The 18263-nt window shown below is 40.5% G+C and overlaps 1 protein-coding gene across 3 annotated transcripts in view; it reads left to right on the top strand.

The window, feature by feature from the left end:
• Nucleotides 1-357: 357 nt before the first annotated feature.
• LOC134533018 (small ribosomal subunit protein uS11m) overlaps nt 358-18263 on the top strand; it is a 49987-nt gene continuing 32081 nt past the window's right edge. Inside the window, exon 1 of one of the 3 annotated variants that reach the window (XM_063370153.1) lies at nt 358-970. In XM_063370153.1, the coding sequence (XP_063226223.1) occupies nt 705-970 (266 nt within the window). In that variant the 5' untranslated portion in view covers nt 358-704. The remainder of the gene's footprint in view (nt 971-18263) is intronic. The other 2 variants (XM_063370155.1, XM_063370154.1) reach the window with 2 other exon arrangements.

Genomic DNA, 18263 nt, shown 5'->3' with positions numbered 1-18263 from the left:
TGCTACGATGGTACCAATAGCTTAAAAATGAATTCTAAAAAAGTAAAAATGTGTATTTAAGAGAACGGCGAAATAGTAAATATTTAAGGAAATATTGTCTTATGCGTGACAATCGTTTTACAACGTGTAGCTTTAGTTAGTCAAGTTATTATGTTTAATTCTCGTTGTTTTAAATTGAAAAAATAAAAAAAAAAAATATTTACATTGATTTCCCCTTCCCAAATACGTAGTTTTGTTTTAGCAAAATGAACCAAATATTTTATTAGGGCAATATTTGACTATAATATAGACTACAATATTTGAATTAACTATATTTTGTTAAAATATCATCCCTGCAACAATTTTCATAATTCTGTGTTTGTTCGCTGTACTTTTGTTTACGTATACACAGTTGTGCGTTTACAAATTTTTTTTCAAACAGTACGGAAATTATAATGATATTTTATTAAGATAAACTGATGGAAAATTCTTATTTTTGACCACATTTCAAAATTTTCATATTAGAGATATAATGTATCATTTATTCGAACGTGGCCAATGAAAACCTTGAACATCAATGTGTGAGTGTTGTGTGGCTGTTCACCTTCGCGTTCGTGTTCTTGTTCTTGCTGCGTTCGATCCCGATCTCTTTTGGTTTGCAATGCTACGAGGCTGCACGGGAATGGTGTAAGCTCTGCGTAAAATTTGAGTATATTTTATTTAAGATGCTCCGAAAATTGCTAACGATCGAGAATGTTGTTAGGACAATAGATAATTTAAAAATTGGTGTTGATACTGTGCACGTAGCACCGAAAAAATCTTTTAAGATATTTTGTTCGTGTTCATCATGGCTTCAGTCTATTAGAAGCGTCCATTTGGGCGTGCCACGAAATAAGGCCGAAGATCGGAAAGAAATGCTTGCCTCTTTGCCTACGAAAGATGAAGGAACTGATGGTGAAAGAGCAATTGACATCGATTCCATAATACAAAGGTGAGATGGATATCCACATTAGTTTTCTTTGCAGTTTGTGTGAGAAAATGGCGATAGCATTCGAGAACAGCCTTGACAGCCTGTTAGCTGAAAGATGTAGGTAATGTAACATTCAGTTTGCATCGTCACTTAAAATATTACTTATCTAAGTTGTGCGTTTTAATTAAAAACCCTGAGAACGTTTTATGTTGTATTGTAATAGTGCATGTGAATTTAGGCTTTATTATGCTGTCACTATGCAGAATTAAATGTAACATGAACATTGAGTTTGAAGTTGACTGCTTTCCTTTTTCTCTTTTAAGTTACCTATTGGATCCGAATGATCACCATTGTGTTGGCTACGCAACACTATATTTTCTAAAACAAAGAAGCACAAGTTAAATTTAGGTAATGAAATTAACTGTGGAAAAGTGACAAGAGCAATGTTTGTGTGTAAGGGGCAGGAGATGAGCAAGTTCAGGGATACAGATATGTAGGATTCTTTGCATTAACTTTTCGTAAGGGGGGGGGGGGCAGTCTTATATAGGGTGGGGAGAGGGCAGAGAGTACTGGGTTTGCTTAAAAGCAAGTTCAGGGATAGATATGTAGGATTCTTTGCATTTACTTTTGGGAAGGGGGAGGGGGGGCAGGCTTATATAGGTTGGGGAGAGGGCAGAGAGTACTAGGTTTGCAAGGAAGTGGGCAGGGTAACAATGATCAGGCTGTACCTGGAATATGAGGATTTGTTTTGGGACACCTTTCTAGTAACATGGAAGGTATGATTTGAAAGTCTCAACTGTTAGTTAAAAATGCTGAAATTTGTGGTTTTGAGAGTAAGTACTGCAAATGTTGGGTGTCTTACGCAAAAGGTCGTTTTGTATTTCAACTGGATTCTGAAAAAAAATTTTGTGACAAGGTTGAAAAGTGCAGGGAATGTGGTGTTTAATGAGGTTCGAAAAATCAGAAAAATTTAATTATTAGTAGTAGTGTGTGTTTTTTTAAATCAAAATTCATTCATAGGTAAAGCACAGTTTTCCTCAAATAAGCCCTCACTAATTTGTAATGTCACTTCCATTTACAATTGCTTTGACCTAGGCACTCCTTGACTCCTCAAAAAAAATAACTAATATAATATACCTACTCTTAAAAATTCACAAGTAATTTTGGTAAATATGTATTGTACGGATTAGCGCCAAAATAAATCGTACAAATATGAAATAACTTTCATTATATGCTCTTTTACGTCCTCTTTTCAAAACCGCCTGCGGAGATTAAAAATTCCAATTACTTTTGGAGATATCGCCGTTCTTATTTTGCAATACAAGCCCTATGTAATCATTCAACAGACGCCATTTTATATTTTGCCGTGTGTGCGTGAATGCCTAAATAACAGAAATTTTCCATTAGGTAAGGTTAGTTACATGATAAATACTTCAAAATAAACGGAAATTAAAAATAATATCAATTAATTTTACTTGTATAGTTTTAAGTATTTATAATGTAACTGACCTGACCTAACAAAACGGGACAAAGGTAGATTAGGTCGGGTCAGCTACAGTATAAATACTTTGAAACTGAACGGACATTAAAAATAATAAAAATTAATTTTAATGGTTGTTTAGTTTTAAAGTATCTATAATGTAGCTGACCTGACCTAACAAACCGGGAAAAAGGATGAACAGTAGGAACTCACGTAATTTTCTTTTTACGTGATGTAGTCGTTCAACTACGTCGCGAAAAAAAAAAAAATCATACTTTTAAACAAGCAACAATGGTGAAAACGCGGGAAGCCTACGATTCACTCATCCTTCTGGACATACCCGAATACTCACGTTGGCAAGCCTTCTTTCAACAGACGAGAGGCAAACGCCCGATCGTGCATCTTCGGTTTTTTTTTTGTTTATTGTAAATAAATATGCAACTCATGAAAACTAATGGTCAATTATGTTATGTTAGCTACATTATAAATACTTCAAAACATTGTGGATGGTTGATTTGGTTAGGATAGCTACATTAAAAATACTGTGAAATCATGTAAACGGTTTCCTAGCGCTGGATAGCTACATATTAAAAAAGTTATTTGCTAAGCAACCATAAAATGATTTTACAGTTTTTTTAATGTAGCTATACTTACCTAATATAACCAACCATCCACAGTGTTTTAAAGTATTTTTAATTACTTCTTGCTAATTTTAAGAAAAGAAGGCTTGCCAACGTGAGTATTCGGGTATGTCCAGAAGGATGTGTGAATCGTAGGCTTCCCGCTGAAGCCGCCGCCGCCGATCCATCATATTGCCATCCGGGGCAGTTAGTGTGTGCGAGACCAGAAACCGAAGTTTCTATAACTCGCTTAGTGCATTGTAAATCAGGTGCACCCCACACTTTTGTAGAATCACTTGGATCAACGGGCGGGGCGCGTGTCTTGAGGGATAAGTTTGGCACACGGGCCTGTGTGTGCGCTGGTAGGTTGTGTAATGCTAGAAAAAATTACGTGTACCTAATTCGGCGGGGGAGAGAAGCTCCCCACCAGCTAGATCGGCTAACTGGCGTGATGTAGTGTCGTGTTGGTGTGCAATAGAGGCTTGTCGGTGTGCTGTAATTTCAAGTGACCTAGTTAAATTCGGGTGTGGCGTGTAGTGTAAAGCTGTGCAAGCCGCTCCTACGAACCCCTGGGAACACAGAAACATGCTAGGGTAGTTAGCCCATTATTGCATGTAACAAGGTAGTTCAGGCCGTCACTTCACACAGGCATATCATCGTGTGGTCGTGTTGGTGATACGGTAAAAGAAATTACATAGATTAGTAAACACCTGGCCGCCTTAAGGACCGAACTATTGCGTTCCAATATAGTTCGGTCAAAGTTAGGCTAAACCAGTATTGCTGTAGCTAGCCCCCTGGCTGTTGTCTTCTAAACCTGAAAAATAGAAAGTGAAATTAATAAATGGAGGTCGTCCTATTCTATTATTGTTCGAGCAGAGAGATGCCCTCGTCCAGTATTTTTTTTTTATTTATTTAATTTTTTTTTTGTTTTTAATTTTTATATATATTTTTTATTTTATTTTATTATTTTATAAATTTTTTTTTTATTTTTTTTTATTTTTTTTTTATTTTTTTTTTTTAAATCTAGACTTAAAGCTACTGTACAAGCCCCCAGAGCCCTGCCCTGACAGACATGCATGCCTCTCGGCCCGGATCCCCAGCGAGGGCTGGGGCAGCTCCCTCTGCCAGTTCACCTGCATGATTCTGCCTTGACAAGGTGCTACGACATGTGTGTGGATTGTCGCGCGTGTTGTAGTGGTGTGGCTGTAAAATGTTATGTACCCCGGGGAAGGGAAAATTAATTAGGTGATGATGGATTTACGGAACTAGCTTTTTTAATTCAAAATCCCATGCCTTTCCGAAACGCGGCCGGCACTGGAGGTGAAGCCTGCCAGGCGGGTCTCGCCCTTCAGACATAGGGAGTCAGCCCTAACAACACAGGCAGTGAATCTCCCGGGAGCCAAAACCTACACCTGCGTGCTTCGGACCATTTTGAATTAGCTAGGAGAGAGAAAAATGCAGAGAATGTAAGAAATTTAATTTGCTATTATTAAGTGGTGAGCTAGAAGTGTATTTTATTGTTATGATTCAAAATCCCCCGCCTTTCCGAAACGCGGCCGGCATTGGAGGTGAAACCTACCAGGCGGACCGCGCCCTTCAGACATAAGGAGTCAGCCCTAACATCACAGGCAGTGAACCCGAGGGGGCCGCACATACCTGCGTGCTTTGGACCATTTTGAATCGAAAGAAGTGGAGTTAATGATGCTGAAGTTATTTTGTAGCTTGTATTTATTTATTTTTATTGTTGTTATTATATATAGAAATTATAATTGTTTCACAATTCAAAATCCCATGCCTTTCCGAAACGCGGCCGGCACTGGAGGTGAAGCCTGCCAGGCGGGTCTCGCCCTTCAGGCATAGGGAGTCAGCCCTAACAACACAGGCAGTGAATCTCCCGGGAGCCAAAACCTACACCTGCGTGCTTCGGACCATTTTGAATTGTATAGGCCGTGTAAACTTTAAACTTTAAACTGTAGGCTCTGCGCGGTGTGAACACGCCCGGAGCTGGAATGCGACTGCCTTGGTGTCGGGAGAAAAAACAGTTTTGTTTGGGGGCCCCCAGCGCCCCGACCAATCAGAGAGCTTCTAGGCCTGTGATTGGCCGGGGCCCCGAAAGCCCCCGCACGAGGTGTTCGGAGAGCTATTTTATGTAATTTAAAATTTATTGAAGACTTTTTTTAAAAACTGAATCCATGTCGCTTTCGTTTTGTAATAATTATTGTTTTAATTTAATCGAGGTTTTTTATGTTTTCGTTGCTCGGACGGGTCGTAAATCGCTATTGAATTTATCAGTGCGTTTTCGTGCTGTGGTAAATTTAGGTACATTTTATTATTATTCTTTGATATTATTTCGCGGATGTACGGAATTTTAAGTGCGTTGTGAATAGTTTCGTTACTCGTAAATCTGTTACAGTCTAAAATGGCCCTTAGGAAATTATTCTGTTTAACTTGTAGCCGATTTATATGGTGATTTGCAGCATAGCCCCAGACCTCGCAACCATATAGCAACTGCGGGCGTACAATTTGAGTGTAAAGTTGGAGTTTTTTCCTGCGTGGTAAATTAGGTGCTTTTAACATTGGGTACAGGCTTCTTAAGGATCCTGTTGCAATGTTTGTTGCTCGAGTAATGTGTTTGCTCCATAGTAATGTCCTGTCTAGCGTGAGTCCTAGATATTTTGCCTGTGAAACATTAGGAATAGGTTGGTGAAAAATTTCTAGTTCCCTGTCTGGTCTGCCTCTACGTTTTGAAATTACAAGCGTGGTTGATTTAGCTGCATTAATTTTAATTCGCCACCGAGTGTAGTATTGCTCAAGTGCAGTTAGCTGCCTTTGGACGCATACCATGGCATATCTTAGGTTACCAGTGTACTGCAACATGTTTGTTTTGACAGTTTAATTATTTATTATTATTTACGATTTATTTTATTTTTGTTTGCTCTATGTATAATATTATTTATTTTCAGAAACGGCAATATTTGGTTATGTATGTCTATGGAAAAGTGATTCTTTGGATTTTTACCGGACTATTTGAACGAGGTATTGTTGATACCCCTCTAAGGACTAATGGACTTGAAAACTGTAAACGGTAAAATTAACGCCGTAATTTTATTATGTAAATTATTAATTTTAATATTTATGTATTTGAATTTTAAGTGAAATTTTGTTATCCGCGCAATTGTTGCGTTCGGAGTTTACGTTTTCGGTAAGAAATTAGGTAACTGAAACTGTCCTTTTGGCCAATCACGGGCCACCATTTAAAAGTGAGTCTTACTGGTTATTTTGAGGAAACTAGTAAGAAAGAGAGTTCTACAATGGCCAGCTGAATGAGCGGCAACTTCGTGACGTCGGCGAATTTAAATCCTGAAAATTAGCTATCTAGCATCAGGCATCCCGGATAGTGGATGATAATTATGAACCATTAGGGAGTTCAGAACATTTAAATAGGATTTATCTAAAAAGATAAATATCATAGGAGTGATTAACGTGAGTAATAAAAGTGCCCAGATTTTTTGTGCCCTAATCTTATGCACGAATCACGAAACTCCCGTTTTTACGTCACATCGTCGCCGAAACTTATTATAAACATTGATTTCATGAATTAAATTGACTTTATAGAGGATTTAAATAATACTTGGACATAAATTTTACGAATTTACACATTAATTAACAGACTCAGTGGTCCTATAGATGAGAGGCTCTGAGCTCTGCCGATGATTTTGAACCTATCTAGCCGAGGTAAATTGATTTAAGTTCCCTAAAAAAAAAAACATTAATTAAAAACTGTGTAGTGTCAACGAACCCGAATTAAGACTTTTGAAAATATTTAAATGTGCGCAACATAACTCCTGGTAATTGAACTTTTATTGAATTACTATGATGTCACCGTTAAGTTAGGTTGTTGTTTTGGATATGAATAATAATTAAATATATTAATAAGATTGAAATCTTTTAAATCGTTTTTACATTGGAAATAAAATAATTCTATATTTAATATTCACAGTGTTGTGTTGTGTTATTTGTAATTCCACCTACTCCAGTGTGTATTTATGTATGTTCCATATCAATCAAATAACACCTAACTGTGACTTACCTTATGTCAACATTACCAGTGAAGAGTCACACAATTTAAGAAATCTAATTTATTACACAGTTTTATTCAGCCCAACGTTTAAGTGTGTGTGTGGAGCCTACTAAGCAGCACGAAAGTAGCTCTACATATTTAATTGGCTACCCTAGCGGGGCTTAAACAACTAAGAAGGTTCCCGCACATATTTATTTGGCACTCCAAGTGGGGCCTATACATATATCAACATAGCAAGTGTGTGCGTGAGGGAAAAGAGCTGCACATATTTATTTGGAGCCCATACGGTGGGGCCGATTTTGAGGTTAAGGGACACCTCAACAATTTTTTTGTGTAAATTCTGTACCATCCGAGTACTGTGTGCAAGTGCACTATTTGTGTAACGCATTATTTTTTTCAATTACTTCCTTGCACACCACTATGGCCGACGAACAAAACAAATACTTTCTTAGAGAAAGATCACGAAGTGTAGGGGAGGAGTATGCTACTGCACAAACCTCAAGCAGTGAGTCGAATCCTTCATCATCTGCAGGGAATTCGCCTGTAGTCACCTGTGAGGAAAGGTTAGGGCGGCTCACATCTCCCCTAATCATGGAGCAGGAAAACATAAATGACACTGTCCTACACACAATTGCACCCCAGGATAGCACTCCTACTCCACCACCAGTGACACTAGAGTCACTGATGCAGATCTTGCTGCAGACAAATGCTCAGATGAAGCAGAACGACTCTAAATTGGAAAAAAACAACACCGTTCTCACTGAAAAACTAGAGCAAAACAACACTGCTCTCACTGAAAAACTAGAGCAAAATAACATCAATCTCACGGCTGAGTTGAGGGCTGGATTGGAACAGACCAATGCTGCCATGGAACAGAACAATGCCAGCCTAAGGAATCTCGAGCACAGCATCGAGGTTAGACTCTTGCAACAACATGAGGAGATTCAGCAGATAGCCGAACAGGTCTCCCAATACAACAGCAGGGTAGATGGGTTGGAATCCCACGTCACGTCCCTGAGGAACATGATGGCCAACGAGCATCGAGGACAGGCCAACGCCAGGGAAGAGGTGCGTGAGCACATCCAGCACCTGGAGAGTAGGCTTGGTGACATCGAGGTGGCCACAGCTACGCTGAGGGACAGGTTTGAAAATCTATCTGTCCAACCGAGCCCTACAGCTGCATCAGCTGGTAGTATAGGCCAGGCCCAGGCAAGCGAGTGCCATGGACCTACTGTTCCAACACTGCCCACCACAAGCAAGCAACAGGGCGGCACCGAGTGCTACACTGAGCACCTGCCCCAGGAACCGTCACGTGTCACCCCCATCACTCATCGGCCAAGTAGCAGGACGTTTGTAAACACGTCGAGTATGGACCCTGCTACTCTGATCCACCACCCGGCCAAGCATTGGGCAGAGGCCATGCCCACGTTTTCAGGAAGGGTTACCGAGAACCCTATACGGTTCTTGAAGCGCTTTGAGGAATATGCGGCCACGTTCAATCTCAGCGAGGCTGAGGTACTAAAATGCCTCAACAGTGCGTTGAAAGGGCAGGCTTTCTACTGGTGGGAAATGCTGAGTGCAACCACCAGTAGCTACAATCACTTCCAGGCCATGTTCCGCCAGCAGTATTGGAGTCTGCGCATTCAGAGCAATCTGCGTGCCCAGCTCCATACTGAGAGGTATGACCCCAGGAAGGGCACAACGCTGGAAGCCCACCTCTCAACAATGTTTGAGAAAACTAGATACCTCGACTTGCCCATGACGGACGAGGAGTTCGTAGCGGCAATACTCACTCAGTTGCCGCTGCGCTACCAAAAGCAGTTGTCCGGCCTGACGTACCGAGACGTCACAGAGTTCAGAGAGAGGCTCCTGAACTACGACAAGCTGGAGAAAATGGACAGGACGCCAGCACCCAAGGAGGACCACGAGAGGGTACCCCAGCAGAACCGCCAGCCACCCCTGAATAACTATTGGCAAAACAGGGACAACAAGCCAAGGGACAACCGTCAGGCAGCTGTCCACACTATGACGTGGCAACCCAAGGGCAGAGAGCAAAGCTCATATGGCCGGTACGCTATGAGCCAACGCAAAGGCCCCTACAACAAGAGGAAGACCTGGTGGTCAAATACGAGGAACTATCATAGCGACGAAGAGATGTACCAGCGCAAGAGGAAGGACGACCGCAACGACAACCGCCGCCGCTCCTACTCGCCTGAAGTACGGCCTCCCAGGGAGTCCCGTGACCGACGCCCAAGATCCTCGTCTGAAGACGAGAGAGAGTACGCGAGAAAGTACCGCAAGACGGAAGAACCTCGATACCAGGGCCGGCACGAAGAAACCCGAATGCCACCCCACCATTATTCCCCCCAGACGACAGAGAATCATGGCGGCCATGCCTATAATAGCCAGTTCTCTGGAAACAAACGCTACCAGAACGCAACGTTTCCGCCACCATTCCAGGCGCAGCATCCAGGACATCAAGCTGCATACTACCAGAGAGGGGAAGTGAACCCGGTTGCAGCCGAGTTCAAGGCTGCAGTGTCCAGCGTCGCAGGACCAAGTAATTGGAACCACAACGAACAACAACAACGTGTTCCAGGTGGACGTGCCAACCAGGGCACGTTAAACTAGAACGGGTTTCAGTTGGATCGCCCCGAACAGAAACCCACTATTCAGGCTCAGGGGTACATAACGACAAATCTCCAATCTACAGCTGCATCAGCTACGATAAATTTATATGCACTGTTATGCTAAGAGAAAGTGAAAGGGACTTTCTATATAATGAAAATGATGAAAATAGGGTTCATCAAGTTTGTACAGTTTGTCCACATGTGACATTAAAAATTGAAGAATGCAATGTGGATGCATTAATTGACAGTGGCGCTGAAGTCACGTGTATTAGTGAGGAGTTGGTGAACTACCTCGAGCACCAAGGCATCATACTACCCAAGATACCAGTACCAGCACTCAAGATAATTGGAGTGACATCAAGGGCAAGCCCTATTGTAAACAGACAGGTACTGATAACAGTACACGGCCTAGGCAGACCAAAAGACATGACTGCACTAGTTGTGAAAGGCCTAGCAAAACCGCTAATAATAGGTACTGACTTTCTATCACAATTTGGTATAGTGATAGATTTTAAACTATGTGAAATTCATTCAAATGACTGTGAAACTCCAGTCACACTCACAGGCAAGTGGCATGTGAGAGAAAATTTTGTGGGAATATTGTACAGTGAACCTATGCACAGGCACATATACAATGCACAAGCAAGTGAGCAACTTCAGGCATCACTTGAAGACATAAGACAGTCACTACAGGAGGTGAAGAGTGTATCACCCAGTCAGCTGCAACAACTGTTTGGTGTACTGGCCAACTTTCAGTCAGTATTTTCTGACAAGCCAGGCAGAAACAGATTCTACCAAGCTAAAATCAAGATAAATGAGGCACCGTACCACCGCAAATGCTATCCCATTCCGGTGAAGTACGTTCAGGAAGCCACAGCCTACCTACAACTTATGATCGATTGGAATGTAATCAGGAGAGAAGCAAGCCCCTATGCTAACCCCATAGTTTGTGTGAGTAAACGAGACGGGACAGTAAGACTGTGTCTCGATGCTAGGGAGCTCAACAAAATTACAGTCAAGGACAGGGAAAGTCCCATACAAACGGCAGAAATTTTAAGATTGTATCAAGGTGTGAAGTATCTCACTACCATGGATCTGTCGTCAGGCTATTGGCAGATACCATTAGAGCCTAATTCCTGCCAATATACATCATTTCTGTTCAGGAATCAACAGTATGTATTTACAGTTATGCCATTTGGACTGTGTAACGCAGTGGCTGACTTTACGAGATGTCTAGACGCAACCTTAGGACCCGAGTGTCATGGATTTGCAAGGGCGTATGTCGATGACATATTAATTACATCATCAAACTTTGAAGAGCACATGCAGCATGTTGCCACTGTACTGCACAAACTGCAAGAGGCAGGCATGACAGTGAAAATTAGAAAATCGGTATTCTGCAGAGAGGAATTACCCTTTCTAGGACACATCCTCACACCTCAAGGCATCAAGACAGCCCCAGACAAGCTGCAGAACATTCAGGAATTTCCTACACCGAGGAACGTGAAACAGCTGAGAGCGTTTCTTGGAATAATTGGGTTTTACAGGATATACTCCAACCAAGTTGCACAGTGTGCAGTTCCGCTGTTCAGCCTATTGAAGAAAGGTCAGGCATGGATGTGGAGTGAAGAGCACGAGCAAGCCTTCATCAGCTTGAAAAACTTGTTCCTGACTGAACACGTCATCTACCATCCAACCCAAGGGAAGGAATTTCTGTTATACACAGATGCCTCTGACACAGCCCTAGGATGTAAGCTTGCACAGGAGGAAAATGGAATTGAAAAGACTGTAGCAATGGCTAGTCGTACTCTCAACCAAGCCGAGAGAAATTACACTGTTACAGAGCGAGAGGCTCTGGCCATCATATGGGCACCCCAGAAGTACAGGGATCTGCTACTTGGAGAAACAGTGAAATTGTTAACAGATCACCAGGCGTTAACATGCCTTAAGGCAGGCAAGTTATTTGGTAGCCGCCTTACGAGATGGTTTTTGCTACTGCAGGAATATGATATTCATATACATCATATCAAGGGATCTGCCAACACCACTGCAGATTACCTAAGTCGCCTGCATGAACTGCAAGAAAGTTCACCATCTACATCAAAACGACAGAAGGAATTTTTAGTGGCACCAGTATCCACAGAAATATTTAAAACCAACCCTAAGCTCCGAGATATCCTGAAGGATATAAAATGTAAACAACAGGCAGATGAGTACTGCAAAAACACCATCAACCAGCTGCAGAAGCAGTCAGCTGATAATAAAATTCACCAACATTTCTGTTTGTCAGCAGAAAATGTTTTGTTTGCCCAGTCAAGGAAGAGAGGCATTTTCGAAGATCACTGGAAACCAGTGATACCAGCTGATTTGAGGCAACCAATCACCTGGGAACTACATGTAGCCTTGGGACATGTAGGGAGCAAGAAGCTCATTGAAGCATTAAAGAGGCAAGTGTATTGGCCTAACATGTCACGCTATGTAAGTAAGGTCACAAGTGCCTGTGACCTATGTCAGAAGGTGAAACCACCTGGACAACACCTGCATGGAGAATTGCAGCCAATCATTCCAACAGCACCATTGGAATTATTATCAGTTGATTTATTTGGCCCCCTACCACAGTCAAAGGGAGGTGTTAAGTATGTTTTTGTGATGCAAGATGTTTTCACAAAATTCACCAAATTATATGCAATTGTGAACCCAACTGCAAAAGCAGTTATGCAAAAATTAAAAACTTTCGTTGAAGAAATTGGTTTACCTAAAGTGGTATTGTCAGACAGAGGTACCCAGTTTACCAGTGATTTGTGGCAAACAGGAGTCAGGAAATTAGGTGCAATACCTACAACCATCAGTGTACGGCATCCACAAAGTAACCCTGTGGAAAGACTCATGAAGTCAATAGGGAGTCTTTTACGTACGCTATGCCATAACTCGCAGCAATCATGGCGAGATAAGTTGCCATATGTAGAGTGCGTTATTAACCATACTGTACATGGTTCTATTGGAGTTACCCCTGGAGAAGCCATGAGCCTGAATAGATCGGTGGCGATCAACCCGAAATATTTACCCCGATGTGAACAAACCCCTAATGAAGAGGAAAAACTACCTACAGGAGAAGAGGTAGAAGCTCTAGTGAAGAGGAAGTTGACAGCAGAAGCTGACATCAGACGCAAGAGGAAACCAGCATCAAAATTAGCAAAATTTAAAATTGGAGACCAGGTACTGAAGAAAACAACTCCGGTAAGCAAGGCCTGGGAACATGTAACCAAGAAATTGTTTTTGTTATTTGAAGGTCCTTATGTCATCACAGACATAGTACAAGAGAATTGCTATGCACTAGCAGAGCCAGCAACAGGCCGACCAGTAGGCCGTTATAATATAACGCAGTTAAGGGAATACAAGAGCCCTACTACTATGTAAGCAGTACCGACCTAAGCTGCGAATGCCTCGTGATGGTACAAGGTGTAGTACCATAAACAGCTGAGAGCAGTCTAAGTGTAAGTTTCAGACCAAGGATCTGAACTGTACAGAGGAGTAAGTGTATGTCACTGTGATTATGTGATCTAGTACGCCATGTGAGGCGTAGTGCAGCCACTGTAATTTGTAATGTTAAGCGGAGGTGTAATTCCCGCTTGTTTCTGTGTAAAGGTGAAGTAAAATGCCACCTATGCAGATATTTACCCTGTGGTTATGCGGAAGTGTAATTCCCGCTATATTGCTGTATTTGAGGTGAAGTGAAATGCCACCCATACAGATGTTATTGTAGCCTGTGAAGCTACCTGTGTACAATGTGTATTGTATTTATGTATCAGTTGGCTTGCACAATTCCTCGTATGAGTATGAACTCAAATGTCACTAAGACATATATATACAACATTAGACTAGCCTATACCTATGTGAAGCTGTATGTACTGTGTACTAACAAACGAGAAGAAATTAAGCTTATTTAGTGTCGATGTAACTAGGTGGTATGATACCCCATCCTGCTGTGTAGACATATATAAACACTGGCATGCAAAGCATCTCTAAAAGCACATAACCCTTTGCAACTACAAGCAGAGTAATATTATGCAGGTTACCTTGATTTAATGATGATGCTGAGTAATCCAATAGGCGTCGTTATGTTGATGATGAAAAATAGAAAATCACTAAATTTTCTAATATTTATAGAAGAACTCACTAAGATTTTAAAACTTCACTATTTTATTACCATTTCTGGGATGAATTTAGGGAAAAGAATGATCTTTAGGATTGCATTCTACCCAGAATGCAGGTTAGAAAAGTATGCACTCATTTCGCATACAAATCCAATCAGATTTAGCTGAAATATTTAGTTTATTAAACTTTGGATGTCAAGGCATTGATATTTTATGAAATGAAAACACTGAAATTTGAAATCGATGATTTTTAAGAATTTATTGGGAGAAGCCCCTATATGAGAAAATTACGTCGTCTCAACACTATTCACTCGCATCACTGTCATAGTTGCTTGAATAGTATTCTTCGAATGATGTGAAGAATAGCGAAGAATGTGGATCTGAAAAACTCAGGATCTAAGCCCTTTGTCACGAGAAGTGAAGATACTCCGGCAAACAAGTGTCCACAAGCAACTTCGCCTAACAGAAGTTATAAAATTGAAGAAGCAAGAAAATTTTCTTAAAAAGAAATGAAAAAGATATTGAACATGTGATACCCTATGTTGAAAGCTATCCTGATACAGCATGTTTGTGAAACAGCTGATTTGTAAAAGGAACCTTAGCTACACTGAAGCCAGGAGCCTCAGTAGATTACAAGACTCATGTGTTACTGATAGTAACCAAGATGAGATGAAATGTGAACATTATTCAACCCAGCGAGACCGCTACGGGATGAAAACACAGTAATGGAAGATGAGAGGAGGAAGATAAAGCCTCTACAGCTGTTGAGCTGAGCACAGCAGACTGAAATTGAAAAAGTTACTAAGTTGGTAATTGTGTAAACCAACGACTTCTCTGTATAGGAGAAGATAATGTAAACAATGTGTAAAAACGCTATGAAATTTTGATTGTATAACTTGTAAACATAATGAAAGGTTAATGGTATGTTATGTAAATGTTATTATATATATATAGTTATATATAAATGTTATATTATATGATCAATTGCTAGTATGTACTATGTAAACATAACAATGAACTATTAATTGTCAGTATGTACATGATATGATATATATTCTTGGATGAAATGTTAACAAGTGTGATGAAATGCAAATGTAAATTGCAAGCTAAATATGCTATAGTTAAATGCAAATATTTTTAATAATGAAATGTAAACATGTAAGTTACAAACATTGAGTAATGAATATAAATTATGTTAGCTATCAATATGTTATAATGAAAAGCAAAACATGTGATGTTTGATATTCAATAATGATACGCTATAATGAAATGTTGTGGTGAAATGTATGAAATCTCATGAAATGAGAACACAAACAAGCAAATGCACTGTGATGCATACTAATCAAGTACGAACTAACAATGTGATATGTTAGTAGCAAGCAAAGTACTAATATTGAATTTAATGGATATTGATAACCAGGCATTGTTATGCAAGAATTGAGATTTAATAATTAATAGTATTTATTTATTTTTTTTTTCTAACAATGATGTTAATAATGAGAATGTTATATGTTAAGCTAGGAATTTTAAGGTTAATTTAAGATATTTTTGTTTTAACGGTGACGTCATAGTGTTCCGCGGCAAGTACACAAGTTGTATTGCCTGCAGACACTTGTATTTGCAAGAGTACAAGTACGCACATAGTGATTAAGGTATCGATTAAGACCCGGACACCTATACTTAAGTCAGGTGCGAAGGTTACACCAGAGTGAGCTAGACGTAGTGCGGTTCGCAACGATTGTGTACCTAACAGTGATGGGAATAGACGAGTGCTTCCTTGTGGGAAGTGGTGACCTCGCCCCACGCAATCAGCACCGCAGACGCCACGACGCCGTCTCGCGCGTAGTCGTGAGGCAGGGCGGCTGGACGCCGCCACATCAGCAGTTGATGACGTCAGCTGCAGTGCCAGATGCCGTGCTGTCTGGTACAGCATCATCGCCCCACGCCAGACCCCGTCGACGCGTGGTGAACCAGGCCAGGTTTGTTGGTCGTTTTGAGGACAGGCGCCGTCTCGACGCCGCTGTCCGCTGCAGGAAGGAGGAGTCGCAGCAAGGATGCAGTCATCACCGCAGATGGACGTTGACCCATTGCCGTGACGTGACCTGGAGAACGTCCTATTGTTGACTCACGTGTACATTGCACCCCTTCGAATCCCTTTAGTGAATCATACTCACAGTAAGTAAGTCCTCCCGAGTCCTTCTCAACAGGAGCGGCTCAAGGCAGAAGCTGTCGGAGAGCAGCAGCAGTTCCAGCCTTCGAAGATTTTGCACTGCAAAATCCGTGAACTTCTTCGCGCAGGTCTGTTAGCAGCGACGACCCGATAAAAAGTGTTTAAAAAGGCGCGATTTTCAGGCGCGCAACGGTAAAAAACGAATCGAGGAGAGGTAGTCTCTCTCAAGTTGTTTTTTTTGTTTGTCGTTTGGTGCGCGCGTTGCTAGGCAACGAAGAGTGTTGTGTATTGTGCGACGGAGAAAGAGAAGTGCCAATCACATTGCACCGTTTTGAACAGGTCAAAGAGCACTGTTCAATGTAATTGACAAGGGCGGCAAAATCTGTACTGCAACATGTTTGTTTTGACAGTTTAATTATTTATTATTATTTACGATTTATTTTATTTTTGTTTGCTCTATGTATAATATTATTTATTTTCAGAAACGGCAATATTTGGTTATGTATGTCTATGGAAAAGTGATTCTTTGGATTTTTACCGGACTATTTGAACGAGGTATTGTTGATACCCCTCTAAGGACTAATGGACTTGAAAACTGTAAACGGTAAAATTAACGCCGTAATTTTATTATGTAAATTATTAATTTTAATATTTATGTATTTGAATTTTAAGTGAAATTTTGTTATCCGCGCAATTGTTGCGTTCGGAGTTTACGTTTTCGGTAAGAAATTAGGTAACTGAAACGGTCCTTTTGGCCAATCACGGGCCACCATTTAAAAGTGAGTCTTACTGGTTATTTTGAGGAAACTAGTAAGAAAGAGAGTTCTACAATGGCCAGCTGAATGAGCGGCAACTTCGTGACGTCGGCGAATTTAAATCCTGAAAATTAGCTATCTAGCATCAGGCATCCCGGATAGTGGATGATAATTATGAACCATTAGGGAGTTCAGAACATTTAAATAGGATTTATCTAAAAAGATAAATATCATAGGAGTGATTAACGTGAGTAATAAAAGTGCCCAGATTTTTTGTGCCCTAATCTTATGCACGAATCACGAAACTCCCGTTTTTACGTCACATCGTCGCCGAAACTTATTATAAACATTGATTTCATGAATTAAATTGACTTTATAGAGGATTTAAATAATACTTGGACATAAATTTTACGAATTTACACATTAATTAACAGACTCAGTGGTCCTATAGATGAGAGGCTCTGAGCTCTGCCGATGATTTTGAACCTATCTAGCCGAGGTAAATTGATTTAAGTTCCCTAAAAAAAAAAACATTAATTAAAAACTGTGTAGTGTCAACGAACCCGAATTAAGACTTTTGAAAATATTTAAATGTGCGCAACATAACTCCTGGTAATTGAACTTTTATTGAATTACTATGATGTCACCGTTAAGTTAGGTTGTTGTTTTGGATATGAATAATAATTAAATATATTAATAAGATTGAAATCTTTTAAATCGTTTTTACATTGGAAATAAAATAATTCTATATTTAATATTCACAGTGTTGTGTTGTGTTATTTGTAATTCCACCTACTCCAGTGTGTATTTATGTATGTTCCATATCAATCAAATAACACCTAACTGTGACTTACCTTATGTCAACATTACCAGTGAAGAGTCACACAATTTAAGAAATCTAATTTATTACACAGTTTTATTCAGCCCAACGTTTAAGTGTGTGTGTGGAGCCTACTAAGCAGCACGAAAGTAGCTCTACATATTTAATTGGCTACCCTAGCGGGGCCTAAACAACTAAGAAGGTTCCCGCACATATTTATTTGGCACTCCAAGTGGGGCCTATACATATATCAACATAGCAAGTGTGTGCGTGAGGGAAAAGAGCTGCACACCAGATTGTTTAATTATGGCTGTATCATCCGCATACATCTGTACGTAGGCGTTTGCATGCGGTATGTCGGCTGTGTAAATATTATAGAAGAAAGGAGAGAGTGGGGAGCCTTGTGGCACTCCAGCTGTAAGTTCGCGAGTAGTCGATTTAGCCCCGTCCAGAGCAACATAAAAGTTACGACGCCATAGATAGTGGGCCACCAGGTATATATATGTGTCTGGAAAATTGAAGTTTATTAATTTTTGAATAAGACCCGGAATCCAGACTTTGTCGAATGCTTTTTCTGCGTCGAGCATTGTCATTACTGTGTAGG

Source organism: Bacillus rossius, chromosome 6, assembly GCF_032445375.1.
Source record: "Bacillus rossius redtenbacheri isolate Brsri chromosome 6, Brsri_v3, whole genome shotgun sequence".
In the NCBI taxonomy this organism is placed as follows: Eukaryota; Metazoa; Arthropoda; class Insecta; order Phasmatodea; family Bacillidae; genus Bacillus; species Bacillus rossius.
The sequence above is the reverse complement of the archived record's forward strand: the minus strand, read 5'-3'. Positions and strand labels throughout refer to the sequence as shown.